Source organism: Oxyura jamaicensis, chromosome 4, assembly GCF_011077185.1.
Source record: "Oxyura jamaicensis isolate SHBP4307 breed ruddy duck chromosome 4, BPBGC_Ojam_1.0, whole genome shotgun sequence".
Classification (NCBI taxonomy): Eukaryota; Metazoa; Chordata; class Aves; order Anseriformes; family Anatidae; genus Oxyura; species Oxyura jamaicensis.
Window position 1 is genome coordinate 10130989 of NC_048896.1, and position 26061 is coordinate 10157049.

At 60.9% G+C, this 26061-nt stretch overlaps 3 protein-coding genes across 6 annotated transcripts in view; 1 reads left to right on the top strand and 2 right to left on the bottom strand.

Moving 5' to 3' along the window:
* On the top strand, positions 1–21276 carry DRP2 (dystrophin related protein 2). 4 transcript variants are annotated; one of them, XM_035325949.1, is made up of 23 exons: positions 1–315; positions 7211–7364; positions 10638–10771; positions 11440–11596; positions 12221–12341; positions 12555–12823; positions 13000–13146; positions 13304–13382; positions 13787–13847; positions 13951–14012; positions 14266–14340; positions 14789–14990; positions 15121–15206; positions 15675–15832; positions 15947–16113; positions 16269–16380; positions 16763–16899; positions 17177–17242; positions 17438–17503; positions 17779–17922; positions 18481–18718; positions 18826–18946; positions 19065–21276. In XM_035325949.1, exons 2-23 carry the CDS (start codon positions 7257–7259, stop codon positions 19199–19201), a joined length of 2847 nt encoding a protein of 948 aa, XP_035181840.1. In that variant the 5' UTR covers positions 1–315; positions 7211–7256; the 3' UTR covers positions 19202–21276. The 4 variants fall into 4 exon arrangements, with proteins under 4 accessions (XP_035181840.1, XP_035181841.1, XP_035181838.1 ...); XM_035325950.1 differs by lacking the exons at positions 1–315; positions 7211–7364 and adding an exon at positions 8755–8879; XM_035325947.1 differs by lacking the exons at positions 1–315; positions 7211–7364 and having other exon boundaries at positions 10619–10771; positions 19065–19151; positions 19275–21276.
* BTK (Bruton tyrosine kinase) overlaps positions 18206–26061 on the bottom strand; it is a 30306-nt gene continuing 22450 nt past the window's right edge. Inside the window, exon 20 of the mRNA XM_035325953.1 lies at positions 18206–18216. The gene's annotated coding sequence lies outside the window, so the exon portion shown is untranslated. The remainder of the gene's footprint in view (positions 18217–26061) is intronic.
* On the bottom strand, positions 20552–25976 carry LOC118165855 (aryl-hydrocarbon-interacting protein-like 1). The gene is made up of 7 exons (XM_035324218.1): positions 25881–25976; positions 24956–25135; positions 24542–24730; positions 24287–24463; positions 24020–24161; positions 23409–23630; positions 20552–20580 (listed from the first exon to the last, which is right to left on the bottom strand). The coding sequence occupies exons 1-7, from the start codon at positions 25974–25976 to the stop codon at positions 20552–20554; spliced, it is 1035 nt and encodes a 344-aa protein (XP_035180109.1).

Genomic DNA, 26061 nt, shown 5'->3' on the forward strand with positions numbered 1-26061 from the left:
TGCCGTTGTATCTCCGCTCCTCTCCCTCCCCTCCTTGGGGCCGATCGCCAGGGGACCTCCAAGGGTCCGGGGTTGTCCTTGTTCCTCCGGCGTGTGCCGAGCCAAGGGTACCTCTCGGTGCGGGCAGAGATGCTGTTCCTGGCGGGGATGTGATCGCATAGCAACACAGCAGCGGGGCGCTGGCGGAGGAGAGGCGGCGGGCGCAGCGCTCAGCCTCAGCATGCATCCCTGTCACTGGCACCTCTCTGCTGATTCACAGCCCCTGCTCCCGACGCACGGCTGCTGCCCGCGTTCCAGACCCGGCGGACTCGGAAGGTAGGCCAAGGCAGAATTTGCTTCCCGCTCGGACCCTGGCCGTGCTGGAGAGGGGGAAATATCCAGATGGCTAACCTCAGAAATACACCCCAGTGCGTGTGTGCCTGTGTGTCCCTTCGCAGCGGTGCTGTCCCTGTGTGTGTGGGTGAGGAAACTTGCCGGGAAGAAAAGAAGGGTGTCGGGGGGATGTGGGCAGAGAGAAGGGCAGCCAAGGGTGCTTGCACGGGGGAGAGACCGGGGAGCGGTAAGTGATGCGGATGCCCGAGGCAAACAATAGCAGCAAGCATCCCTTCCAGGAGCTCTGATTCTTTTCACGTTGTAGGCTTCTTCACCCTGGCAGTGTTTTCAGCTGGGCTGAAGGACCACTCGGAGCAGGGTGCGTGCTGGCCTTCCAGTGTTCTCCTGCAAGGCTTTGGCTGCAGGGCAAGGCAGAGTGGGGAACATCTCTGAGCAGCAGGCTGCGATCAGGCTCTCGTCCCAGCTCTGTCCTTTTTGTTCACTGCCTTGCCCGGCGCAGCCTTGTTCCTTTCATGTCTCAACCCTCCCTCTCCCAGCTTCCTCCCAGTCCCTTCCACCTCCTCCTCCTCCCTCCAGGCCCCGTGTTGCCACTCCTGACCTCCCCGGTGATGCGGGCAGAGCCACCCGGGGCTGGCAGGATGCTGCTGGCTCCCCGGGGCTGGGCACCGTGCATCCCTGTCCCCGCTGGGCAGGGTGACCACCAGTCAGTGCTCAGCTCGACAGGCTGTTGCTGGTCCCCAGCACGGTCCCTCGAGCCTCCCCTTCTGCACAGCACCACCGGTGTGTGGTGAAATCACCAGCGCTGCCCTCGCAGGGGATCTGCGCTGGGATTGCCCAAGTGCTGCCACACGGGGAGGCAGCCACTGCCCCATGCTGGCCGTGGGACAAAGGGATGGCTTGGCATGGATTTTGGTTTTTAGCACTGAAAAAAAGGTCTAGCCAAATCTCCGTGCATCTGTGTTTTATCCGTGCCCTGATACAAGGTCCTTTGTACTCCCTTACCTCTCTGCTACTTGCTCATCTCTCCGGAGCCATGAGAGTTGTGTGGTTGTTCTTTTTGGTGGTCTTTATTGCCCGACCAGAGTCCCCTGCAACAACACACCGCACAACCTCCCAGCTGCAAGGTTTGGCTGCAGCAGGGGGGTTTCCCTTTTTTTGCCAGATGTGCATGTACGTATTTGATTTTGAGCCCATCTCACATTGCCACCTGCCTTCCCCCACTCTGAAAGGTGACAAGTAGGTAATGGCACTACAGAAAGGGAGAAAAATGACAATTCTTGGTGAAAATTAAGATGAGGATAGAACCTCTCCAATTAACACCTGGCATGGACACATCACACTCACTGTGATTGTCCGGGGCTGTGCCTCTCAGTGGGGTTGCTCAGGCTGGAGAGACTCTTTTCAAAACTAAACAAAGAGGGATAGTGAAGGGATTAAATGGACAGGTTCAAACAAAAGCCCTGGCTTCTTGAGATGTATAGTGAATTTGTGATTATAATACTATCTTGAGCAGTATGTTCAAGGCCTCTGCTTTAGGCTGGATGCCTGTGATAAATGTATGAAAGTGGAATTAGAAATCTCATGAAATAAGACATCCTGAGCAGGACGGATTCACCCTTCCAAAACCCTCATTTTCACAGGTGTATAAAGATCAAGCTGAGCTCTTCAGAGTGGAGCCAAAATAGCTCCATCTCGCTGCTTCCCCTAGCATAAAAATGAGGTAGCTCCGATCCATCCCGGGGAAGGGACGGGAAGGAAAGGGGACTCATGTGGCACTCGGTCCACGCATTGCCTCGGCCGGCCGGAGAACCCGGTGCCGTGGGAGTTCACAAGGACCAGCCCGTGGGGCGGAGGCAGAGTATTCAGATGTTTTTCCAACACTGGGAATGAGAAACAAAGCCTCAAGGAAGCCGAGAGTTAGCACAGCATCGCCCGGGTTTTTGCTGGCGTGCTCTCCTCACTCTTGTTCCTCGCCTATACGGTATGGAAACGGGGGATGCGATTTTCACACTGCAGCAAGGCTCGTTCCTCCGCTAACAGCAGGGAAGGGAAAGCTCGGCTTGTCAGAGGCAGACAAAGAGAAGGCTCAGGGTTTTCTGTGATTTTAAATAGCCAAGCTTCGAGGCTACAGAGCATGACCGAGTCTCTGAAGGATTAGGTTAGGTTTATAAGGTTGTTGCAACCTTCTGTTGGCCATTAAGCAAGTTATTACCCCTGCTGGCCCTTTTGTGGGTGGGGACGATGCCGGCTTCTTCCCCCACTCCTTTTGTCTGTCAGGGCTGTCAGGCAGCGACTTCTGTGTCCAGCACAGCGGGGCTGTGTGCCTACAGCTGGGTCTCAAGGTGCAAGGGTAATTACACGTAGTGCTGCCTAATTGGAGGAGGAGGAGAAGGGACGGGAAGAATTCCTCGGCAAAGCGAGTTTTGGAGAGAGCAGCTCAAAACCCAGCTGCAAGTTGGGAAGGGCATGTGAAAGAAATTCAGATCTCAATCTTCCTAAATTGCCACAAGTTGTTTTTACACAGCAGAACAGCCAGTTCTGTGCTGTGGGCATGCACCCACGCTCACCTTGCTGGCTGGGGACATTGAGGTCCTGATTTCCTGGCCAAAGAATGTAACTGGGGACATTTTTCAGCTTGAGCTTTTGTGTGTGCACGTGTATTCTTCTGCTTGGGAAAATGGAGAGTGAGCGAGCCAGCAGAAGAGATCCGGCTGCTTTATCAGGAGCTGTGACACCTGCTTATCCCTTGAATTTTAAGACAGTTTTGGTTGTGAGTACAAAATCTTAGTGGTCATTTCAGTACGCAGCTTGTGAGACGGGAGAGCTTCACCCACGCTTGCTGAATCAGGTCTCTTCTGTGCCACGTGCTCACCACCTGGTACAGCGGAAATTTCACTCTGCTTCTTAAGAAGAGCTGCTTAATTGAGGGACCCTTTTGCTGTAATTAACGAGGGGACCTGGTGGTGAGGTGGAAGTATCTGCTCCTGGTGTGTACAGAGAGATGAAGGACCCCTGCTCCAGAAGGGAGAGGTGTTGTCCTTAAGCTCGGTCCCAGTGGGACGAGGACTTCTCTTCCTTCTCTCTCACCAAAGCTTGACCTAGTGGGGTCTTGGGAAGTCGCTCTGCTGGCCCTAGATCTCAGGCCCTATCTGTGCACAGATGCAGAAAACAACTTTTGCTGGAACAGGATGTGCTGCTGCACCACCGGGGGAGTCCTGCTGTCTGCCAGCCTGGGAATGCTCCCTTAGTCAGCGCGTAGATGGGAGCTGAACTTTGAAACATCTGCAAGCCTCCCACCTTTCCCCTTAAAGGACACTGAGCATGCTGAGCTAAAATGTTATTACTTCTCTTGTACAGTAAGTTCAACAATAACAAAGTCGTTAACATTTCCAGCAGCAGGGAGTGTGTTTGTATTTCCATTCCCCCCGTGGGATAAAGGCTGAGCTGCCTTGCCTCAAAATGTTGCCATATTTTTTCCTGATGGGCCAGGCTATGAAGTGGAAAGTTTCAGCCCGGGAAGATTGTCTTGGAGGAAATTAGCAATTCAAAGTGTGAGCCTTGTGATGGAGAGACCTCCTGCCCTGTTTGCTGCATTTGCTGTCCTTTTGTGCAGGAGGGAGCTGCAAACCCAACATCTGCAAGGAACTCCAGCTTCCAGGGCAGTCTCCTGTCCTGCAGAGATAAGGGGCAGCTGCAGCACGACCCTGATGGCTGGGGGAGGTTGGGTCTGGGTTTCTAAGCAATGGCAGAGTAAAGTTGTTGGATGTTGGTACCCACAGGTGTGAGGGTTTACTGATGCCTGGGACAGAGAGGAGCTGCTGCAGGACCCAGGGCACGAGCTGTGGAGCCTCTGCAGCCAGACAGCTCTGCTGCTGCTTGGGGCTGAGGCCGGGCAAAGGCTGCCACAGCTGCCTCCCCAGGAGAGCAGCGCGGGTTTTGTAGCACATACAGCTCATCCAGGGAGAGGAAAAAGGCAGGTGTTTTGTTTTGAATAGACCCTAATGCAGCTGCCTTCAGCTGTAGAAGTGTAGCGTCGAGATTTTTTTGGCTTTTTTTATTTTTATTTTTCATCTAGAGGAACATCGCCGACTCAAGCTAGGCTAAAGCACTGTGGTAACTGAGGTGTTTGGTGGCTGTAACACAGCGGAGTGAAGTGCATACCAAAAGCAGAGACAAGTGCTGCATGTTCTCACGTGGGAGGATGTAGAAAAGCCTCGTGTAAGGAGGCTGCACCTGATCCCCCTCAGGGTCCATCGCCTTTGTGCCTGAAGGGTTACCTCCAGCCAAGACCAGCTCCGGCTGTGTGGGACACATGGGCACAGTTTCACTCCTTGCTCCTGAAACGGAAGGGTGCAGTGCCCTGGTGCCCCATCAGGCAGCTTCTCGTGGTGTCTTCATGTGCAGTTTTCACCTGATGTTGCCTGCAGGGGCCTTGATATTTCCCTCCTTGCACAGAAATGTTCCCAGGGGTCAGCCTGGCTTTAGTTCTGGTGGCACTGCCTGAGCACGTGGGGCCGGTTCTTGCAGCAGGCAGGTATGGACGCTGGTAAGTGGCTGTTGTAGGGTGAGCTTCACGTCCTGGAGCCTCCCTCCAGCTGGTGGGAAGGCCTGGAGCTGGCCACAGCCCCTGGGAGCGCAGTGCTGAGGCGATGCTTTCGCAGTGCCCCAGGGCTGACGTGGGATGGGGCAGCTCCAGGCTCCTTACCGTCCCCTTGTGCTCCCACAGAGTGGCATCAGCCATCCTGCACAGACTGCAGCTCTCATCTTGTATCCCAGCCCTGCTCCAGCACCTGAGAGGCCTTCTGCCTCTCACCCTGTGGAGCAGTGCTTTCCATGACACCCCTGAGCTGTGCCCTCTGCCTCCCCTTTCAATGCCTGCATGTGTTTAACATGTGTTTTGAGCCAGGCTGGCTCAGTTGCCAGCATTTCTGTGGCTGATGGTGTCGCTTGGCTGTAGCACACCTGAGATGAATGCTGGTGGGGGAGAGGTGAGGGGGTCACAGCCCCAGAGCTGGGGAAGCACCAGCAGCAAGCATTTAGCCCAGAAGCATCCATAAAACACCTGCTCCACGTGCTGCAGTGCCCTGATGGTGCCTGGCGGCACCCTACAAGTGTGAGACCTGGAGTTATTGTGTGCCACAGCAAAGGAGCAGAGCAGGAGCATTTCTCCCTCTCCTGCAATAGCTGGGGATTTGGCGAAGCGATCATATGTTGGTTTGCTCGCAGCCGAGCCTCACCGTCTGGTCGTCTCTCCCCTTGAATGTCTGCCTTTGTGCTGGCTGCTGTACAGCTGAGTTATTTCCAGATCGTCTCAGGCTCTCCGCATCTGGGCTTTGCTGCCTTGGACGGGCTTCTTTTCCCTTGCACCATGGCTCTGTGTCTTCAAGGACCTTGTCTTTGCTGAAGGAGGTCAGGCCCGGCACCCAGGAGGTGCCAAAAGGGCTTTTCTTCTTTCCATAAGGCCGGCAGAGCATGTGAGAGCCACCCGGCCTTCACAGGGGCACCTGTAGGACAAGGCTTCCCTTCCCCTTCTCCAGAACCACACCAACCCCGTGTGCGGAGACTTTTCCCTGAGCAGAATGCACAAAGATGCACCAAGAGCACAATTGTTGAGGTAATAGGATATATTACCTCCTGTCAAAGGCAGAAATCATCCGCCGCACCCCTGGTGTTGCATAAGGGGGTCTCTGTGGACGCTGGAATTTGAGACTCCTGCTGTGCCGTGATAACCCTGCCATCTCCAGGGAAAGGAGCAGGATGAGGCTGCTGCGGCGCACGGCCCGCGATGCTCTTCTGTGCAGGTGGCAGGAAGGGCAGAGGGCAGGCCCCTGGGTGATCAGCATATTGGAGAGCTGAGCACAGACTGTTCTGCCGGAGACGGAGAGCATTACGGCGGTAGAAATTGCTCAGGGATTAAAAAAATCATAACAGGGTAAGCTGTTCTCTTAGCGTCGTGGAGGAGGGAAGGCAGTGGGAGCTCAGGCGAGGGAGCGAGGGGTGTGGAAGCAGAGCAGTGGGTGGTGGGTGCCAGGGCCGGGGGCTCTCCCCCTGCACCCATCTCCCCTTGGCCAGGCGGTTAGAAGGTTCCTTCTAAAAGCAGGAAAACCACCACCAGGCTGGGCAGGAGGGGCTGAGCCCTGCCCCGGTGATACCCCAGCATCGCCCTTTGCTGCTCTGCCCCCCGGGTGCTGAGCCTGCGTGGGCAAAGCCCTGCGCAGCAGTCACAGCTTCTGTACCTCGTGTCTCCATCCCGCCGTGCCTGGCTGTGCTCGGCTCCTCCGCTGGCTCCGGCCACACATATTTAGATCTGTAGAACACACGAAGGGGACACTGCTCACTGGTTTTATGGGTCTTACGGTTTTTAAAACTGAATAAAAATGTGACTTTTATAATTCATAATGAGTAAGAACACACAAAAAGGTAGCGGGTTATTGAGGGGCATGTGTGAGGGACTGAGGTGCTAGCAAATTTTGTTTCTGAATGTAAGAGGAAAAATAATATGTTTGAAGATATTGCCTGTTGTTTCTGAACATAAGAGGAAAACATATGTTTGCAAAACGTTTTTTATATCCAAACAGAAGTGGTTGTGACAGTGTCCGGAGTGCAGTGAGAGCCTCTCTGCCCTCTGCTTTTAAACTCGGTGCCTCCCCTGCCCTGCAGGAAACCCAGCCCTTTGCTGGGACTTGGCTGTGGGACTCACGCACATGGATGTTGTTTCAGCTCGTTGTATAACTGGATGCAAAAAAGAGTTGGACCCTTGTATGAAAAGAGACCGCAGCACCAGCACAAAGACAAGTGCATTTAGCCTCCGGGCTCCCCCGGGGGTGTCTGTTGAGGATGGGGAGGTGTGCACTGACCCTCTCGCGCTGCCTTTCAGGTGCTGGCGCCCGAGGCCGTCTCCATCCCCATGAGCATCGGCTCTGATGCAGCCCCTGGTGATGCAGGAATGGCCTTACGTCCTCCCACCATGTCCTGAGTGGCACGGCGCGGCCCCGGCGCGGCACAGCGGCGCTGCCCACCCGCTGCCCCAGGTAAGCGGCTCTGGCAGCCCTCGTCCCGCGCGGCGGCTGCGCGGGGCTGGGGGGCACGGCGGGACCTCGGCTCCTGCTGGGGGGAAAGCTCTCGGCTCCAGCCCCCCGCCGCCTCGCGCTTAATGAGGACGTTAGCTCTCCTCGAGCGTTTTGGCTGCAAAGCGTTTCCCGAAGTAGAGCACGAGAGACAACCCGCAGAGCTGGGTTTCAGGCTGCCTTCGGAATAAAGAACGCGAGGCTGCCGTCAACAGCTCTTACGTAGCTGGTTGGGTTTGCTTTTTCCTGGAAATGTGGAGGAATGTCAGCTTTTGCTGAAAGGTACGTTTCTGATCTTTCTGGGTGTGGAGACGAGCTCAGAACAAAGGCCATGGTGAAAGCCAAGGCTGAGATGCTGCAAGGCAGAGGAGCCTGTCCTTCTGGGCTGGTTTTCTCGAGGAACGGAGGGTGCTCACACTACTGGCCTCCCCCCTCTTCCCTGAGCATTTCTGCACAGGCTGCTCACCCACGCTGGGCAGAGAGGGGAAGGCTCTGGAAGTCCTGGCTGTGTGGCAGGACAGGGCAGAGGAGAGGAGGTCCCACCAGGAGGGTGGGAACACACTTGTCTGGGGTCGTATCCACTGGAGGATTCCCCCATCCCTGCCTGAGCCTGGCTCTCTGCCCCATGGGCACCGGTGTGTTCGGGGCATGTTAACAAGAGGCTTCAGGGTTCTCTGTGCCTCCTCCGTGCAGGTGTAGGTGCTGCCATGGATGAAACAGCCTTCTTCTCATGTCCTTGCTTGTCCTGTTGCCAGCCCCCCCTTGGCTGAGCCCCTCTGCACCCCTCGGGCTGGGGGACTGGGACACAGAGGGGACGGGGTGGTGGGAGGGGAGGCTGGCACTGCCAGCCCCCGGGGACACCAGCGGTCAGATGTGCAGGGAGGGAGAGGCAGGGAGACAGGGAGCTTTTCATTCCCTCCCGTAGGTGGAGGAGAGCATGGGAACAATGCTGGCCGGCAGCACTGTGGGGGACACGGGGAGCCAGCCCGGAGCCTGCTGGCAAAAACAAACTCTTTGCACCCAGTCCGGATGGGCAGGAGAAGCCGTGCTGGCACCAAGTGCCAGGATGGGACAAGGAGGGCACCTTTGGCTCCTTGGGGTCACGTCTCAAGGGCAGGTTTACCTTCAGGGTAGCCAAAGCTTGCTGGGACCTGTCCCTGGGTAAAACCCATCCCTGACAGCCTACCCTGCAGGGCACCAGAGGGCGAGGGGCTCCGCAGCAGCGGCACCCCCGGGGTTAAGGCAGGTTGGAGGCCGCAGGAATGCCGCCGGACAAAGCTGGGATTGAGGCCGGGAGGAGGCACGGCCGCCCCCCTCCAGATTCCTGGGGGGTCAGTGCCGGGGGCAGCCCCGAGCCCTGCTCACAGCAGCTCTTGCTGCCTGCCGGCCGGTGCTGCACAGCGGGCAGGAGGCGATGCCCGCTCCGCCGGCCGCTCCGAGCAGCCCTGCTGCACCAAGAACAGGCGGAACGGAGCCTACGTGAGTGTCCTGGGCCCAAAAATCAACCTGCTGAGGGTGGAGGGGGTTGGATCCAGGCTGCCACCGCTCCAGCTCTGGGGAAGGGATGGGCAGGGGATGCTCGAGGGGAAGGCGCTGCTCTTGCTCCCTGCTCGCTTGCTTGTTCAACACCTGGCCCTTGCTTGGCCACCATCCCTGGCTCGTCTGCAGGTGATAGTCTGTGGGTTGTGGGCTTTTTGCATTGTCTTAAACTGGGCTGGGAAGATGGTTTTGTGCTGAGCCGTGCTGCAGCTCAATCCTCTCCTTGGCACCTCTGGGCACGGAGCGGAGAGCCAGGTGCTCCTGGGCAGTGCTGTGGGACTAACCTACTTCGGTGGCACGAGGAGCTGCACACGCAGACTGCGGGGTTGTATTTATTTTCTCCTAAGTGCGAGCAGCAGTTTTAGCTTGAGTGATTCATTATTCATGGCCCCGAGATTCCTGTGAACTCTGTGGGCGATGGTTTTCTCTGTTTTCCTGGTGCTTCTGGAGCGGCAGGGAGTGGGGGGGGGCAGAGAACAGCCTGGCGTTAGATGTTTTTAGATGAAGAAGACTTAGCAGCGCTCGGTGAGCATTTGACTCCCCTCTGAGAACCAGCACGGGGTGGGCATTGCTCCACTTGCACGGCCAAATTCTGGGTCTGGTTTCCTCCTGCCCGCTGCTCCCCTGCGCTGCACCAGGGCCCCGCTGTCCTGCGCCTGTCCTGGGGTGCTCGGGCAGCCCGCGGGCAGGCAGCGAGCTGTCTGCTCCTTCCCTTTCCCAGCAAAGGGTGCCTGTTGCATGTACTGTTTAGAAAGTGCTAATGCAGTTAATTACGGTTGATTAATCACCTGGGGATAATTACCCCAAATGAGCTCTGATATCAAAGTAGCATCAGAGTGAAGCACTGCCTCTTCCTCAGCGAAGCGCATCCCACTTGGCATCACAATGTGTTTGTGTTTTGCGCACCAGGCTGCTCTGCTGGAGAGGAAATCCCCTCTCGCTCACCAAGTCCCACGTGAGATGCTCTCAGTCCTGCCACTGTGTTGGTGTGGCCAGCAAGCACCATGCCTTTGCTGCCACTGCAAGAGGGAGCAAGCGTGTACAGTGCAAGAGGCTTAGGACAGGATTCCCCACCCACCAAGGGTTTATTACTCTGTGATTAGCACCCGTTTTTGCAGGCAGGGTCACCTGGGGGTGTCGGGCTCAGCTGGGCTGGAGGTGCTCACACTGCACAGGGACCAGCTCAGGTTTGGCTGCCGTCTGCTCCCCAGCCCTTCGGAGCATCCTTCGTGGCACCGCTGGTACCGGGGAGGTGCGGAGGAGAAGCAGCATCTGCAGGGATCAGCTCAGATCTGCGGGGCAGGCAGAGAATAGCCTGGTGCTTCTGCAGGGGAGCAGGTGGCAGTCACAGAGCTGCGGGTGGCGTAGGGGAGGCTGGCAGGTCCCCTTGGTCACTGGGAACGGTGGAGCCTGCTGCGCCCACCTCTTCTCAGAGCGTGGAAGTGCCACCCTTACTCGTAGTGCTGCTGTAGCCTGCACTATGCCCCTTCCCCAGCCATGGCCACGAGCTCCCTGGAGCAGCCAGCAGCCCCCTGCACAGCGGTGCAGCCCCTGGAGAGCTGAAAAGTCAGGAATGGTGATGGCAGAGGGGATGGGTGTCCCCTGGCATGGTGATGGTAGAGGGGACGGTGCACCCAGGTGGGCGCCTGAGTGCTGGCAGCTGGGCACAGCGTTTCAGCTCTGTCTGTTTCTGCCCAGGTTAAAGGCTCTCAGGATGGCGCGGGACCTTCGTGTGTAAGCCCCCAGGCTCCCAGCAGTGTTGCTGGGCCCCAGAACCCTCTGGAGATGAATCTTTGTTGGAACGAGATCAAAAAGAAATCCCACAGCCTTCGGTAAGAGTCCCTGCCTGGAGCAAGCTCCTGGCCTGCCAGCCTCATGGGCCACGCATGCTTGTTGGAGGTGGCTGAGCTCGTCCCTGCGTTACCCACGGCGACCCTGGCTTTGTTTCCTCCCTTGTGCACAGACTTCTGAGCCTTCTCCCTACACTGCATCCTCTCTAGGTCCACCCCTCCCTTCCTTCTCTCCCTCCCATCCTCATCCCTGCTCACCGCTGCTTCCTCCATCCTCCCTGCTGCCACCTCCATGTCTCGCCTCCTTTCCCCCCACCTCCGTGCTTGCCCCTTTGCTGGGAGCCCTCTCCAGCTGAGCAGAGGAATGTGCCCTCCAGACCTTCAGAGGCTGCAGCTGCAGCGGTGGCAGCATGACGGAGAGCTTAACTGGGGCGTGTTAATTGTCTCTTGCCTCAACGCTGGCTCCTGGAAGCCGCCCCGCCACGCAGACATGGAGCCAAGCCCCCCGCGCTTCCCAGAGCACAGCCCAGACCGACCTGGGTGCACGCAGAGCAGCTCCATCCCTGCTGCTGGCTGCGAGGGTTGGGGTGTTTGTGGAGCTCCCTCTGCCCAGCACCTCCCTGCCTGGTGCCACAGCATCTCGGCCGGCTGCGGGTTCCCGTGGTTCTGCCCCCCTGAGCATCCCCCTGCTGTCCCCGCTCTCGTGCCAGGGCTCGGCTGGAGGCCTTCTCCGACCACAGCGGGAAGCTGCAGGTGCCCCTGCAGGAGATCATCGACTGGCTGGGGCAGAAGGATGAGGAGCTGTCGGCACAGCTGCCCCTGCGCGGGGACGTCCTGCTGGTGCAGCAGGAGAAGGAGACGCACGCGGTATGTTCCCCTGCGCCTCGCTTACGGTTGCTGTCCCTCGTCCTCCTGGGGCAGAAATCGCTGACCCAGCAGGCAGCGCCACAGAGGCTGCAGCTGGAGGGCAGGAGAGGGCACCCCAACCCCGAACCCAACCCCAACAGCTGTGCCTGGTGGCCGCACTGCTTCGGGGCACCCTGCTGCTCCCCTCCTCGCTCCCCAGCAGCTGAACCCATTGCTGAGCAGCGCTGGGACAGCGGGGATGTGGCCGTGCTCTCTGCATCTCCACGCCACGCCGGGGGGAGCATCACGGACAAGGTGGTTCCTCTTGTGCAGCCCTGGCCCAGCACGCCCTGGCCCCATTTCACTGTCCGGCCGTCCCCACCCGGCAGAGCTGCAGCCCTGCCCTCTCCATGCTGGTGGTCACTCTGTCCCTGCACTGCAGAAATGTTTCTCTGTTAACTCCTCTCCATGTTCCCAGCGAGGGCTGGGTACTTTTTCTCTGGCAATTTTTCCCTGATGTCACCGTGGGTGGTTCGTTTGGGCACTGGATGAGTAAATCACGGCAGCCCGCGGCGAAAGGGCAGCAGGACATAATTCTCCAGCCCAGCCTGTCGTCTCCTCTCTGTGCTCTGCTCTCCTCTCCAGGCTTTCATGGAAGAGGTGAAGTCCCGGGGGCCATATATTTACTCTGTCCTGGAGTCAGCACAGGCTTTCCTTTCCCAGCATCCATTTGAGGAACTGGAAGAGCCAACTTCAGAAAGCAAAGGTCTGTTCAATTCCCCCTTCCTTGTCCTCCCATGGCTCCTCCTGGGCTGGACCGGGGAGGATGGAGCAGAGGTGGCTGGTGTGGCACATCAGTGCTTGGCCTCTTGCCATAACGCACCAGGTTGTGCCCAGTCCTTGGGAAGAAGACGGGACCAGGACAAGGCTGTGCTTCTGTCCCAGGCTCTCATTTGTGCTCTTTGCTTTGCCTTCGCAGATGTCTCTCCCCGGCACCGCATCCAGAACATCAGCCGCTTTGTCTGGAAGCAGGCGAACGTGGCCAGTGAGCTGTGGGAGAAGCTCACGGCCCGCTGCGTGGACCAGCACCGGCACATCGAGCGGACGCTGGAGCAGCTGCTGGAGATCAAAGGGGCCATGGAGGAGCTCAGCACGACGCTGGACCAGGCTGAAAGTGTGCGTGAGACCTGGGAGCCCATCGGGGACCTCTTCATCGACTCCTTGCCAGAGCACATCCAGTCGACCAAGGTACCTGTGGCTCCGAGGTTCCAGCCGGGGCAGCCCGGTGTGCAGGAGGGACGGGCAGCAGGGCACGGCCCGCCCGAGCCTGGAGCAGAGGGATCACAGCTGGGCACCGACATCTTTCTTGCTTCTTCTCCACCTGCCCCTGCCCTGTGCCTGCTCCCCCGGGCACGGGGCTGCAGCTCTTCAAGGACGAGCTCTCTCCCATGAAGGACGGGGTGAAAGTGGTCAATGACCTGGCACACCAGCTCGCCATCTCGGATGTCCACCTGTCCATGGAGAACTCCCGCACTCTGGAGCACATCAACACGCGCTGGAAGCAGCTGCAGGTGGGGAAGGGTCGGGGCCCTGCAAACAACCCCGCAGGGAGGGAGCGGACCTGGGTGGCTGGGGCACCTCCGAGTCCATCCACGGGCCTTCCCGAAGGGGGCCGTGGTCTGGGATGCTCGGCGGGCTGCCATTGCGTTCTGCTGTCCCGTTCTGCAGGCCTCCATAAACGAACGCCTGAAGCAGCTCCAAGATGCCCACCGGGACTTCGGGCCGGGCTCCCAGCACTTCCTCTCCTGTATGTGACCGGTCCTCCCGGCCGCGCTGCCTGCGGGGCGCCCTCCCTCCCCAAAGCTAGGGGGGTGCCCGTGATGGTGCCTGATGCTCAGGGACTGCAGCTGTGGTGCTTGCAGCAGCACCCGGGTGGCACTGGGACAGTGCCAGCCTCGGGGACTGGGTGGGCAAGGCAGGGAAAGGCAGTCCCCCGGACCCGGGGTTTGTTGGCCCCGGTGTCTCTGCAGACCTGGTCCGCCTGTCCGAGAGGAGCAGCAGCATTTCCAGCTGCTGGGGCTGAGCAGCTGCCCGTGGCGAGGGAAAACTGCTGAGGGACACCAAGGGCTTCTGTCCTCTGGACAACGAACACGGGGTGCTACAGGTGTGGGAGGAGCGCCTGGCGTCTGACCTCTGCCCCTCTCCTTGCAGCCTCCGTCCAGGTGCCCTGGGAGCGAGCCATCTCCCCCAACAAAGTGCCGTACTACATCAAGTGAGTGTGCTGCCCCGCAGACGGGGCTCGGCCCTGCCCCGTGGTGGGCACGCGGCTGCAAGGGACTCCCAGCCTGACTCGAGGTTTCCTTCCCTTCTCCCAGCCACCAGGCCCAGACAACGTGCTGGGACCACCCCAAGATGACGGAGCTGTACCAGACGCTGGGTGAGGGGCTGCCACAAAACCGCTTTTTGCTGCTTGGGGGGCAGCGTGAGATGCCCCCAGCCCCAAAAGGGGCGTGAGGCCTCTCTGTGCTTTCCCCCCCAAGGGCAATGGGGTGCAAGCCCCAGCCGGGTCCTGCATGGGGCCAGGCTTGTGCTGGTGGGGCTGGTGTCTGGGGGCAGCAGCTGCTGCTTCCTGCCCTGCAGATAAGGATGTTCAGCTGCGGTTTTCTCCTTCTTGTTCCGTGTTATTGCAGCGGATTTGAACAACATCAAGTTCTCGGCGTATCGCACGGCTATGAAGCTGCGGCGGGTGCAAAAGGCCCTGCGATGTGAGTGTGGGAAGCATGTCCCTCCCGCTGGGTCTCCCTGGGTAGAGGCATTAAGTGAACACAGCCTTTCATCAGCACATCAGAGGCAGGAGCCCACCAGGGAAGATGAGCCCGTGGCTGAAAAGCAGCAAATTCACGGGCGAGGTGTCTGCCTCTGGGTCAGGGTGGAACTGCTCCAGGGCAGGTGTGAGTCAAAGCGATCTGAGACCAAAGGGACCAGGCGCAGAGTTACAAACCTCGGGAGCAGGCAGCAGGTCACCCAGCAGCAACGGGGGAGGCTGGAGGAGCTGTGAGAGTGACCCAGAGCAGAAACCAGGCAGGCTGGCAGGGGCAGGAGGGGATCCGCTGCTTACAGGGGAGGAAGGGGACCTGTAAACCCGAATTCAGGGCAGCCAGTGCTAGGTAGGGATGCTGCGGAGCTGTATGCAGGCATGTGCTTTCCTCTCAGTGGACATGGTGACCCTGGCCACAGCCCTGGAGATCTTCAACGAGCACGACCTGCAGCCCAGCGACCGGGCGATGGACGTGGTGGAGGTGATCCACTGCCTGACCGCCCTCTACGAGAGGCTGGAGGAGGAGCGGGGCATCCTGGTGAACGTGCCGCTCTGCGTCGACATGAGCCTCAACTGGCTGCTCAACGTCTTCGACAGGTACCGGCCCCGGGCTGCCGTGCTGGGGACGAAACCTCGGTGCCCCGGCTGTTCGGGATGGGGTGGCCGGCGTGGGCTTGCCTTGCTGACCCCCACCAAATAAAGCCCTGTGTCGTATCTCGCCTTGCAGCGGCCGCAGCGGGAAGATGAGGGCCCTCTCCTTCAAGACGGGCATTGCGTGTCTGTGCGGGACGGAGGTCAAGGAGAAGTTCCAGTGTGAGTCCCCCGGGGCCCTGCACGGAGCCACCTGGGGAAGGCGGGAGTGCTTCTGTTTCCCAGCTTAGCCCTCCTTTGCCCGGCAGGAAGGGAGAAGCAGCTTTCGTGCAGTGACTAATCTGCTTGCATCGCCACCCCTTCCTCCCTCCCCAAGCCTACGCCGCCTAAATTAGAAGGCATTTTTGCAGTGACGGGTGCTGCGGGGGTCCTGCTTGCATGGCACTGCGAGGAGCGGTGCGGCGAAGGCAAAGGGGCAGCAGCAGCTCAGTGCTTCTCGAGGAAAGCCCTGGGGGTGTGTGGCTGGGCAGTCGGGGTTGGAAGGCTCTAAACTGCTGCTTTTGGGAGCTGGAAGGATGCCGGTGATGGTTATTTAACCACAGCTCGGTGTTTCCCCCCTGGTTTAAGCTGCCCCCCGTGCCCAGGCACCAGCCGTGTGTCTGATGGAGCCGTCTCCCTGTCCCACCGCAGACCTCTTCAGCCAGGTGGCGAACGCCGGGGGCCTGTGCGACCAGCGGCACCTGGGCGTCCTGCTCCACGAGGCCATCCAGGTCCCGCGCCAGCTCGGGGAGGTGGCGGCCTTCGGGGGCAGCAACGTGGAGCCCAGCATCCGCAGCTGCTTCCGATTCGTGAGTACCGCGGTGGCCTGGGCCGTCCCCTCCGTGGTCACATCTGCAGCAAGGAACAAGCGTCCCGAGGCAGCTGGGTCCTGCTCTGAGCCTCTCCTCCTGTCCCCGTCCCAGAGCCACGGCAAGTCCGCCATCGAGGCGTCGCAGTTCCTGGAGTGGGCCAACCTGGAGCCGCAGTCCATGGTGTGGCTGGCCGTGCTGCACCGCGTCACCATGGCCGAGCAGGTGAAGCACCAGACCAAGTGCTCCGTCTGCCGGCAGTGCCCCATCAAGGGCTTCAGGTAGGGGACGTGGGGACCTCATCCACCAGCACTGTGGGGTCAGTGGGGCGCGGGAGCCACACAAAGCTCTCCGTCCCCTGCTGAGCTCCTTGCACAACAAGATGCGGCAGCTCTGCTGACTCTCCCTTCTCCCTCTGGCCTCCCGCTCCCTGCAGGTATCGGAGCCTGAAGCAGTTCAACGTGGATATCTGCCAGACCTGCTTCCTCACCGGGCGAGCCAGCAAGGGCAACAAGCTGCACTACCCCATCATGGAGTACTACACCCCGGTACGGGGCCGGGCGGCGCTTGGCTATCAGGGGCAGTGGCCTCGTGATGCTGAGGCTGCTGCAGCACCAGCGTGGCTGCCTTGCACGTATTTGTTCCTCTACGTGTGCTGGGGGCTGTTGGTGTCCCTGCTGGGGGCTGTCGGTGTCCTTCCGGGGGCTGTTGGTGTCCCTGCTGCTCTGGGGCTCGTGGCCAGCAGGACATGTGGCTTCCACTGCATGCCCAGTATGTCTTGTGCTGGTGGAGCCCCCCTCACTTCCCCACTTGTCTCTGCTGGTGGTGGGTTTGTGCCCAGCCTGAAGGGATCGTCACAGACCACAGAACGCCAGCCTGTGATCCCCCCCTCTGCCCACCAGCGCCTCGGCAATGGTTCTCTCCCTGCAGACCACCTCCAGCGAGAACATGCGGGACTTTGCCACCACGCTGAAGAACAAGTTTCGCTCCAAGCAGTACTTCAGCAAGCACCCGCAGAGAGGATACCTGCCTGTCCAGTCGGTGCTGGAGGCTGACTTCTCCGAGACGTGAGTGCGCCGGGCCCCTGGCTGTGCCCACTGGCCCTGCCCAAGGTGTGGGCTCCTCGGCTGGAAGCAGCACCTCCGGGGATGCTGCTTGGAGGCAGCAGGACGGAGGGTGTTGGCCGGCATGGAGGGCAGCTTGCTCGGGGCTGACACGGCACCGAGTCTTTGGAGGAGCAGATTTCAGCCTCCCTTCCAGCCTGGGGTGGGCAGGGCAGCCCCTCCAAGCCCTGGTTTCGGGTGAGGACTGCAAACCTTGCTGACCAGCGTGTGTCTCTTGCAGCCCAGCCTCCTCCCCGATGCTGCCGCACGCTGACACCCACTCCCGGATCGAGCACTTTGCCAGCAGGTAGCGGCACCGGGCAGGGCTGGGGGCTGTGGGGCAGAGGGGTTTGGGGACAGGTGCTTCCCAGCACGCTGCGTGGTAGCCAGAGCCCGCCACGGGGTCTTGCAGAGGTCTTGCAGGGCTGCTGTATTTAGGGAGCATTGGGCAGACATTCAAGGTGTCTCTGAATTTGTCTCGAGCCGGTTCTATTTCCTCCAGGCTTGCGGAGATGGAAAACCAGAACTGTTCCTTCTTCAGCGACAGCCTGTCCCCCGATGATAGCCTGTGAGTTCTGCCTCCTTCCCCTGCTTCTGTGCAGTGAGTCCCCGTGGCTCCCTCCCCACCTACCCAGGGCATCCCTGCTCTCCCTCCCAGCCCTTGGAGCCTGAGGCTCCTGCGCACCCCCAGCTACCCAGGGTGCTGGAGCCACCTCTGAGCTGCACGACCTGGAGCAGCCGTGGGGAGCTCCCGTACAAAAGCAGCTCCCTCCAGCCCCAAGGGCCCAGCAATCCCCATCCTGACATTCCTCCCTGCTGTGTTTCCTCCACCTGCTGCAACAGGGACGAGGACCAGTACCTGCTGCGCCACTCCAGCCCCATCACGGACCGAGAGCCCGCGGGCAGCCAGCAGGTCCCAGGAAGCCTGCCCATGGATGACAAGGGGGAGCTGGAGCGCATCCTGGCCCACCTGGAGGATGAAAACAGGTTGGGGGCATGGGTGGCTTAACAAATGGGGGCTTGAGTCTAAGGGAAGGGGCTGGAGAAACCTGGCTTAGACCAGGGGCAGAGCTCAGGGTGAAGCCTGCTTTGGAGGCTGAGCCCTAAAGCCCACGTGGGAGCCCTGGGCTTTAGGGAGAAGGCTGTTCCCCAGAATGTTGCTTCCCCTATCCCCAAAACATATTCCCCTCTTGAACCCCACAAACCCCTCTTGAACCGGCTCTGGTGAGCCCAGGGCACGACTGACTCTCCTCCCTGAGCTCCTGTGGAATGGTGAAGGTGCTGTCCCAGCCACAGCTCAGCACAGCACAGGGTTTTTCTCTCCCTGCCCCTACTCTCAGCCTGTTAGGAAGCAGCTGTGTGCCTTTTGTCTGCCACCCAAATGAGGAGGAGCTGCAGGCAGGCCGCCCCGCGGTGCAGGGACGGTCAGAAGCTGCTCCTCGAGCTTGTCCCGTGGCAAAGCCTCCGGTGGAGCTTTGTTTCTGAGTCAGCCACCGGGCAGTCTCCAGAAAGGAGGCGGTGGTGCTGACCTGGGCTGTCCCGCAGGATCCTCCAGGGAGAGCTGAGGCGTTTGAAATGGCAGCACGACGAGGCCGTGGAGTCCCCGACCTTGGCTACGGGCTCCCCCGAGCTGGTGCAAGACCCCCGCAACGACGAGCTCCTGGCGGAAGCACGAATCCTCCGGCAGCACAAGAGCCGCCTGGAGACCCGCATGCAGATCCTGGAGGACCACAACAAGCAGCTGGAGTCCCAGCTGCACCGGCTCAGAGAGCTGCTGCTGCAGGTACGGAGCAAATAACGGGGGCCATCCGAGGGGCAGTGGCAGGAAGGGGTGGCCAGAAGGTGCAGGACAAGGACAGAGGACCGTGACAAGCCCCCTTCTCTCTCCAGCCCCCGGCAGAGTCAGATGGCAACGGCTCAGCAGCATCTTCCCTGGCTTCATCCCCGCACCAGTCCGAAGGCAGCCACGCAAAGGAGAAGGGGCACAACACCCCCGACACCGAAACTGCAGGTGAGGGTCGGACTGGGGCTGAGCTCCAGGATGGCAGCTCCGGGAGGCCACCTGTCCCACGGGGCCCTTGGCTGGCGGGGTGCACGTGCCGCTCACCCCAGCCCCCTGCCCGCTGCAGATGAGGTGGAGGCCAAGACACAAGAGGTCAGCGTGTGCCTGGAGGACATCATGGAGAAGCTGCGGAGCGCCTTCCCCAGCTCTCGAGGTACTCGAGCGAAATCCCCCTCTCTGGCCTCCTACTGCTCCCTCAGATGAGGTTTCCCGGCGGAGCCCTGCCCCGATCCCACCCTCCCCGCGATGGCTGATCCCCCCCAGCGCCCACGGCCAAGAGCGCGGCGGCTGCAGTGCTGCAGGCACTGGCGAGGATGAGGAGGAGCTCTCCTAGCTGCAAGGACAGGCGGCCAGAGCTGCACAGAGGACAGAGCAGATGAGTCCTGGATGAGCTCCCTGCTGCGAAGGCAGACAGACCGATGGCAGCAAGGCTGCAGCCACCACCTTGAGCCACCTCCGCCCATCTCTGGAGAGGTGGAGGCCCCGCTTACCCGGCAGAGCAGCAGCAGTGGTGTGAGCTCTCCTGGCTCTGCCCGCAGGGAAGGTGACCGGGGATGCTCTGTGACCGCATGCTCAGCACCATCCCTCACCCGTGTGTGCGCCCAGGGAGATGTCACCCGGTGCCAGCTCTAACCCGGGGTGCTGCCCTCTCCCACCCAGCCCCTTGCCCGCTTTCTGCCACCCCTGAGCAATCCCCTTCTAACCAGCTGGCCCCAGGCGCTGTTCTGCTGACCTCTCTGTCTCTCTTCCAGGTATGACCTCCCTTATCTAACACCTCCCATGAGCCAGAGGCTTTTCCTAACCAGCTGCCTGGCTGCTTTCCCTCCTCCTCCTCTCCCCGCCGTGCTCCCCGTGCTGCGGCAGGCTCCCTCGCTCAGGCAGGACGCTTGCCAGCTGCAGGAGATCTCAGGGGAACTTCGGCCATGTGGGAGCGGGGCTGTGGGCTCCCCGGGGGCCGGCTGGGTTGCTCGGCCACAGCATCCAGGCTTGGACTCGTTGGACTGCACGGAAAGGCTTGGAAGAAAGAGCTGAAGGGGTGGAAGCTGCGTGTGTCCCCTGGCACTCGCAGGGCACAGAGCTCAGCATCCCGCTCCTCTCCAGTTCTGCCTGGGGTCCTCCAGGTTGGTGGGCACTGAAATGCTCCTGCAGCCACCAAACAGCCTCCTGGGGTGTAAATGAACTCCTAACAGCTCCCAGCTGCCCGCCTTACGGATCGGATGCTGCTGCCCCACGCTGCGGCCAGCGGGGCACGCGCTGCCGGGGGGAGAGGCTGCCAGGTTGGTGGGGTAGGGGCGAGTCCACAGCAGAGCTTCAGCCCAGCTAGTAGCCTTATCTTGAGAGGATCTTTATAACAGAGCCTTATCGTTTAATTTGCATATATTTCTATATATTATATATATATTCTGTACTTAAATACTCTCACGGACTCACGCCATTAAACCCTAACACGAAGTGTAGTTGCACTTCCCTTCCAGCCCAGCTCCCTCTCCTGCGGGATCCTTCCCCGCGCTGCCCTGGAGCAGGGTGCTGCTGGTGGCAGTGGCTCGTGGCCCCTCAGGCTCCCCCGGGCCGGCTGTCTCGGGCTGCGTTACGTCGAGAAAGCTGCGGAGTCAGGTGCTGTGGGTGCCCCCGGGGCGGGAGAAGGGCTGGGATGGCCCCGCTGCTCCGGGGTGGTGGAGGGAGGAGATGCCCACGCCGCCGGGCACGGCAGGGTGCAGGGAAGGCTGCGTGTCGGTGTGTCCCTGCCCAGCAGCCGAGCTGCAGGGACAGGGCTGTTGGCTGTGGGGGATGTGCTGGTGGGCTCTTTGGGGAGGCTGGGACTGAGGCAGGGACCAGGGGTATGTTTGCCACGATGGCAGCGGTGCCCATATCGTGGAGTGCTAAGGGTGCTCGGTGCCGACATCCTGGTGGCAGCGGGGTGAGCTGGTGGTGGTGGCGTTAGGCTGTGGCACGCTGCGTGTGAGCTGTGCCCTAGGGAGGGGACGCTGCCCTGAGTGGGTAAAGCACTGCAGGAACGTGGCGACTTCACGAGATCAGGGGTCCCCCAGGAAGAAAAGGGCAGGATTAGGGCAAATTGGTGCAGATCCTCGCTGCGGGGAGTGGCAGTGGCTGAGCTGTGTGCCCGGGGAGCCCGGGCAGGCTGGGGCTGTGCTGGGAGGCGGCAGGGAGGGGAGCGGGCTGGCTGATGCTCTGGTAACCATGTACTGCGGTGCTGCTGCCCTGGCTGCTTCTCTCCACCTCTGCTCTGGAAAGAGAATAAATTTGTATTTATACTGGGACCCCCGTGGCTGCGCTGGTCTCTTCTTTCCGTGCTCTTTTCTGTTGGCCATCCTGCGGCAGGTTGCTGCCACCTCTTGCTGCTGGGACAAGGACATTCCCCTGCTTGGTGTTGCCCTGGCTGCGTGCTCCACAGGGGCAGAGCAGAAGCTGGGAGCAGAGCCCTGGGCTCCTGGGTGCAGCTGCATGCCCTGACCACCATCTGCATTCCTCTTCCAGCAAGGTCTGCTCAGGTACATGTGGCAGCTAGGACGCTGGCTGTGCAGGGACAGTCTCTGTGCCTTGTCAGGGAGCTCCTGCAGCCTGGAGAGGAGAGGATGGCAGCAGGCTGCCCTGCAGACAGGCCTCTCCCTCCCCTTTTTCAGGTTGCAGCATCTCAGTGGTGCTCCATCACACCTGCTGCCCATGCTCTCCACGTCTGTGATGCAGTGAGGGCCCAGCCCAGGGCTCTGAGCCCCCCCAGGGTGCAGCCCAGCCTCGGCTGGCAGTGAAAGACCGATGTGTGCAGGGCTGCTGGGGCTGGGCTGTGGCAGGGAGTGCTGGGGCAGCTCTCAGCCCAGAGCTGTGACACCTAAAAGGGGAAATCCAACCCCTGTGCCTCCCCTTCCTCAGGGCAGAGCAAAGACCCCGTCCCCATCCCCGTGCTGCAGGCTCCAGGGCACGGCCGGAGCTGCAGGCTGCGATCAGGGATGCCAGGCACGTCCAGGAACAGATCCAGCACATGGAGCCAGGGAAGAGCTTTTATTTCTCAGCCAGCAGAGCTCACCGTGGCCCGGCTGGGAGCCGCTGGAGCCGATGATGCGGGGCAGGGGAGGCAGCAGGAGCACTGCACAGCAGGGCTGCCAGTCCTGGTGGCGGCATGGCAAGGACAGCATCGTTCCTGTGTCACTGCCCAGGCCCCAGCTGGTGGGAACTGGGACACTGGGGCTTGTCCTGGGGACACTACAGCCCCTCTGCCCAGGCTGTGCCGCCACATGGGCAGCTCTGCACCCTTTCCCCCATCCAGCAGCAACCAGCCCTGCTCAGGGATGCCCGTGCCCCAGTGTGGTGGCCCTGAGCTCTCTGCTCTCTCTGCACTGCCCCAGGGGTGCACCATGCCCTTCCCCAGCTGGTGTGGGGCAGGGAGCCACTTCAGCACCCCCCACCAGCTCCTGGTCTGCCCCTGAGGGCCCAGAGTAAAGCACTTCCCCAGCAATGATGGCTTGCTGGGGGGTGTCTCTGCCTGCTTGGTGCCCCCCACAGCTCTCCTGCTCCTGTTCCTCCTGGGATGTTCCTTGGTCCAGAAATGTGTGCGCCAGCTCTGGAGCTCTGCCTGGCTCATCCCCAGCCACGCTCCCTGCATCAGTTCGCTCTGCCCCACCAGCTCCCTGCTCCAGCCCTTGTACGAGCCCCGCTTCCCCTGCTGCCCCCTGATGCCCCACAGAGAGCTTTTCCAGCTCTGCTGCTGGGTTCTCTTCCTCTTCCACTGTCTCCTCCTCCTCTTCCACCTTCTCTTCTTCCTCCTCCATTGTCTCCTTCTCCCCTTCCTCCTTTCCTTCCACTGTTTCTTTCTCCCTTTCTTCTTCCTCCTCCACCACCACCTCCTTCTCTTCCTCCTCCTCCACCACCATCTTCTTTTCCACTGTCCCTTTCTCCCTTTCTTCTTCCTCCACCACCACCTCCTTCTCATCCACTCTCTCTTTCTCCCCTTCTTCTTTGTCCACCACTACCTTCTCTTTTACGGTCCCTTTCTCCCCTTCTTCCTCCTTCACCACCACCTCCTCCTCTTCTTCTACTATCTCCTTGTCTTCCTCCTCCTCCTCTTCCTCTTCCTCCTCTGCTGTCTCCTTGTCTTCCTCTCCTGCCCCCCTCCCTGCCCCACAGCTCTCTGGCTCTGCCCTGCAGGTGCCCAGCTTTGCTTCCTCTCCCTGCCCCTTTCCGTCCCTCACCTCCGCAGGCTCCCCTTGGGCTGCATCTCCTCCCGGTGCTTCTTCTTCATGCCCATCCCCGTGGTTCCCTTGCTCTCCTTCATCAGCCCCTGATGGCCCCACTCCTGTGCCCTGCTCCCCTCCCCGTGTCTCCAGGACCCCGACCTCCCCCCGCTGCCTCTCCCCTTCCCCATCCTGCCCCCCGCTGCCTGCTGCAGCCCCTTTGCCAGCCCTCGGTCCCTGGGGCTGCTGGAAGAGCCCCTGGTAGCGCTTCCGATCCTCCACGTGCTTCTTCCTCATCCTCTCCCCCAGCTGCTTCAGCTCCTTCTTCACGGCGGCCGCCATGGCGGGGTCGAGGTGGGCCACGCGCAGGAAGTCCTCCCGCGCCTCCCGCTCGTTCCACACGGCAGCGTGGGCCTTCGCCCGCTTGAAATACGCCTTGGCGTTGTCTGCCGGGAGAGGACAGCCCCCAGCGGGGTCCTGCAGCTCGGGGACACAGGAGCTGGAGCCCATCTGGGGATGGGGTACTGCTGTGGGCAAGGGACCCGAGGGACATGGGCTTGTTGTGGGCCGGGGGACCAGGGGTGCAGGTATCGTCGTGGGCAGGGGGACATCATGAGACATCATTGTGGGCAGGGGGACCCAGAGGACGCGGGGTACAGCTGCCATCATGAGCAGGGGGAAACCAGGAATGTGGGCACTGCCATGGGCAGGGGCACCTGGGACGCTGGGTGACAGTGACATAGGGACTTGGGATGAGCACCCCTGTGGGCAGGAGGACCTGGAGGGCAGGGTCCCTAGGGGCCTCTGTGGATGGGAGGAGGCAGGGCACGGGTACCTTTGTGCTTCTGGAGGAGCTCCGTCGTGTGCTCCAGCACCTCGTAGTACTCGCCCAGCTCCAGCTGGCACTGGCAGTAGTTGAGCACCAGCGGCGTGACCAGGCTCTCCAGCTTCAGCCAGCCGTCCTCCCACGGCTTCTCCTGCCCCACAGAGCGGGTGGATCACGGCTGTGGCCGGCCCTTCAGGGCACCCAGCGCCCGTGGGGGGCACCGCTTTGCCGAGCAACCCCAGCAGGGCCGGCAGGAGGTGGCCGGGCCCCGCTCACCTTGGCCTGCAGGTTCCTCAGGCAGATGACAGCCTCCTGGTACTTCTCTGCTGCCTGCCGAAACTCCTTTCGGAGCACGAGGCGGTTTCCCTCGCTGTGCAGCACGGGCACCGCCGCCAGCTTCTCCTCCTTGCTCATGGCCCAGGTGTCGCGCTTGTACGCCGAGGGCTCCTCCACCTGCACGGGCAGCGGGCTCTGAGCTGGCTGCCCCGGCCCTCCCCGGGCCAGCAGCCATCCCCGCGGCCCCCCCTATACCCGGAACAGCTCCATGATGAAGATGAGGGGCTGCGGTGTCCGCTGCAGCTCGTCCAGGTCGTCGTAGCCCGTGCTGTGGTAGTCGAACATGTTGCCCATGCCGCAGCGGTGCTTCTGCCCTTCCAAGGGGTCCCGGCCCTCCGCGATCCTCCGCATGCCCTTGGACACCAGGGCGTACATGCCGGTGTGCTGCAAGGGGGGAGCGCCCCGCTCAGCCGCGCGGGGCCAGCCTGCACCCCCTCCTCTGGGGCAGCCCCCGGGGTGCCACAGCTACGTGACACCATGATGAGGAAGCCAGCAGCTCGTCCCGCACCCCTGCGCTTGCACCAGACAATATTTTGGGGGGGCATGGGCCCGTGCTCCAGCTCTTCTCCCTGTGGGATGAGGATGGGGCCTGCAGAGCCCCTCACTCACAATGGCATCGCACCAGAACTCCGCCACCTCCCCGGCCCTCATGGAGCTGAGCAGTGTCTCCCAGATCTCCATCTTGAACATCTTGCCCACGATGATCTCCATGGGGATGCCTGCCTCCCGGCTGTCATCGATCACTGTCCGCTCGAAGTTGTCCTTCAGCGTCTGGAAGTGGAAGGTGATCTGCCCCGGAGAAAGTGCAGTGTCCATGGGGGTGGCCCCCTGCCTGGCCCAGGGCAGCCACGTGTGGTAGGAGCCCTCAGTCCCCTCCAGCCCCAAGCCCCTCTGCCACAGGGCCAGGACATGGGGACGAGCCTGCTCCCAGCAAGGTGCGGGCTGGATTGGCAGCTCTCCATCTGCAGCAGGGAGACTGTGCCTCCTGCCAGCTTGTCTTAGACAGAAAGCAGATGGCGGAGCGTCTTAACGCCCATCGTTGCTATATCTGGCTGCTCTCTTTGAATACCCCTTTATAGCCCAGGACAGAGAGCACTCCCACAGGAGGACCTCATGGTACCCACACTGATCTGTCCATAGCTCTGGTCTGGGGACCTCAGAAACCCTGAGGTGCATCCCACTGGCACCTCCACTCATGTATGACACGTCAGGAAAGGGAGGAGGATTTTCAGCAACCCTTCACAGCTGCTGAGCTCCACCATGCCTTGAAGAGCAGAGGGAAGAGGCAGGTAGCAGCACTGACACTGGGTGAATGCAGCAGCCATCGCCATGAGGACAGTGTGGCTGCCTGTGTCCAAAGCAGCCCCACCTGCACCCACCTTGCAAGGGATCTGCTGGGAATGGGATCTCCCTGTAGGCCTGGAGCACGGCTCACGAGCAGAGAATCTAACCCTCAGGTAATGGGCAGGGAGGGAGGTGTCAGACCCATTCCCCTCTCTCTCGGGGTTCTGGGGTAACTACCAACACAATTTACCTTGCTCCCATCCTGGAATTTCGGCAGCTCCCCTTGGCCTCCGTGCAGGATCTTCTTTTTGACCCCTTCCACATTCAGCAGGTACGTTTCCTCCATGGCTGCTCCTGCCAGCCCTCAGGAGCAGGTCACGCACACATACACGAGCACGTACTCCAGCCTTTCCTGAGCTCGGTGTTGTCCT

Coding starts and splice junctions, on each gene's coding strand:
- LOC118165855 (XM_035324218.1), bottom strand. CDS start 25,976: ATGGAGGAAACGTACCTGCTGAATGTGGAAGGGGTCAAAAAGAAGATC. Junction 24,162..24,286: donor TGAGGAACCTGCAGGCCAAG/GTGAGCGGGGCC, acceptor TCTGTGGGGCAG/GAGAAGCCGTGGGAGGACGG. Junction 20,581..23,408: donor GCCCCAGGGACCGAGGGCTG/GCAAAGGGGCTG, acceptor GACGTAACGCAG/CCCGAGACAGCCGGCCCGGG.
- DRP2 (XM_035325949.1), top strand. CDS start 7,257: ATGCAGCCCCTGGTGATGCAGGAATGGCCTTACGTCCTCCCACCATGT. Junction 7,365..10,637: donor CTGCCCACCCGCTGCCCCAG/GTAAGCGGCTCT, acceptor GTTTCTGCCCAG/GTTAAAGGCTCTCAGGATGG. Junction 12,824..12,999: donor AGCACATCCAGTCGACCAAG/GTACCTGTGGCT, acceptor ACGGGGCTGCAG/CTCTTCAAGGACGAGCTCTC.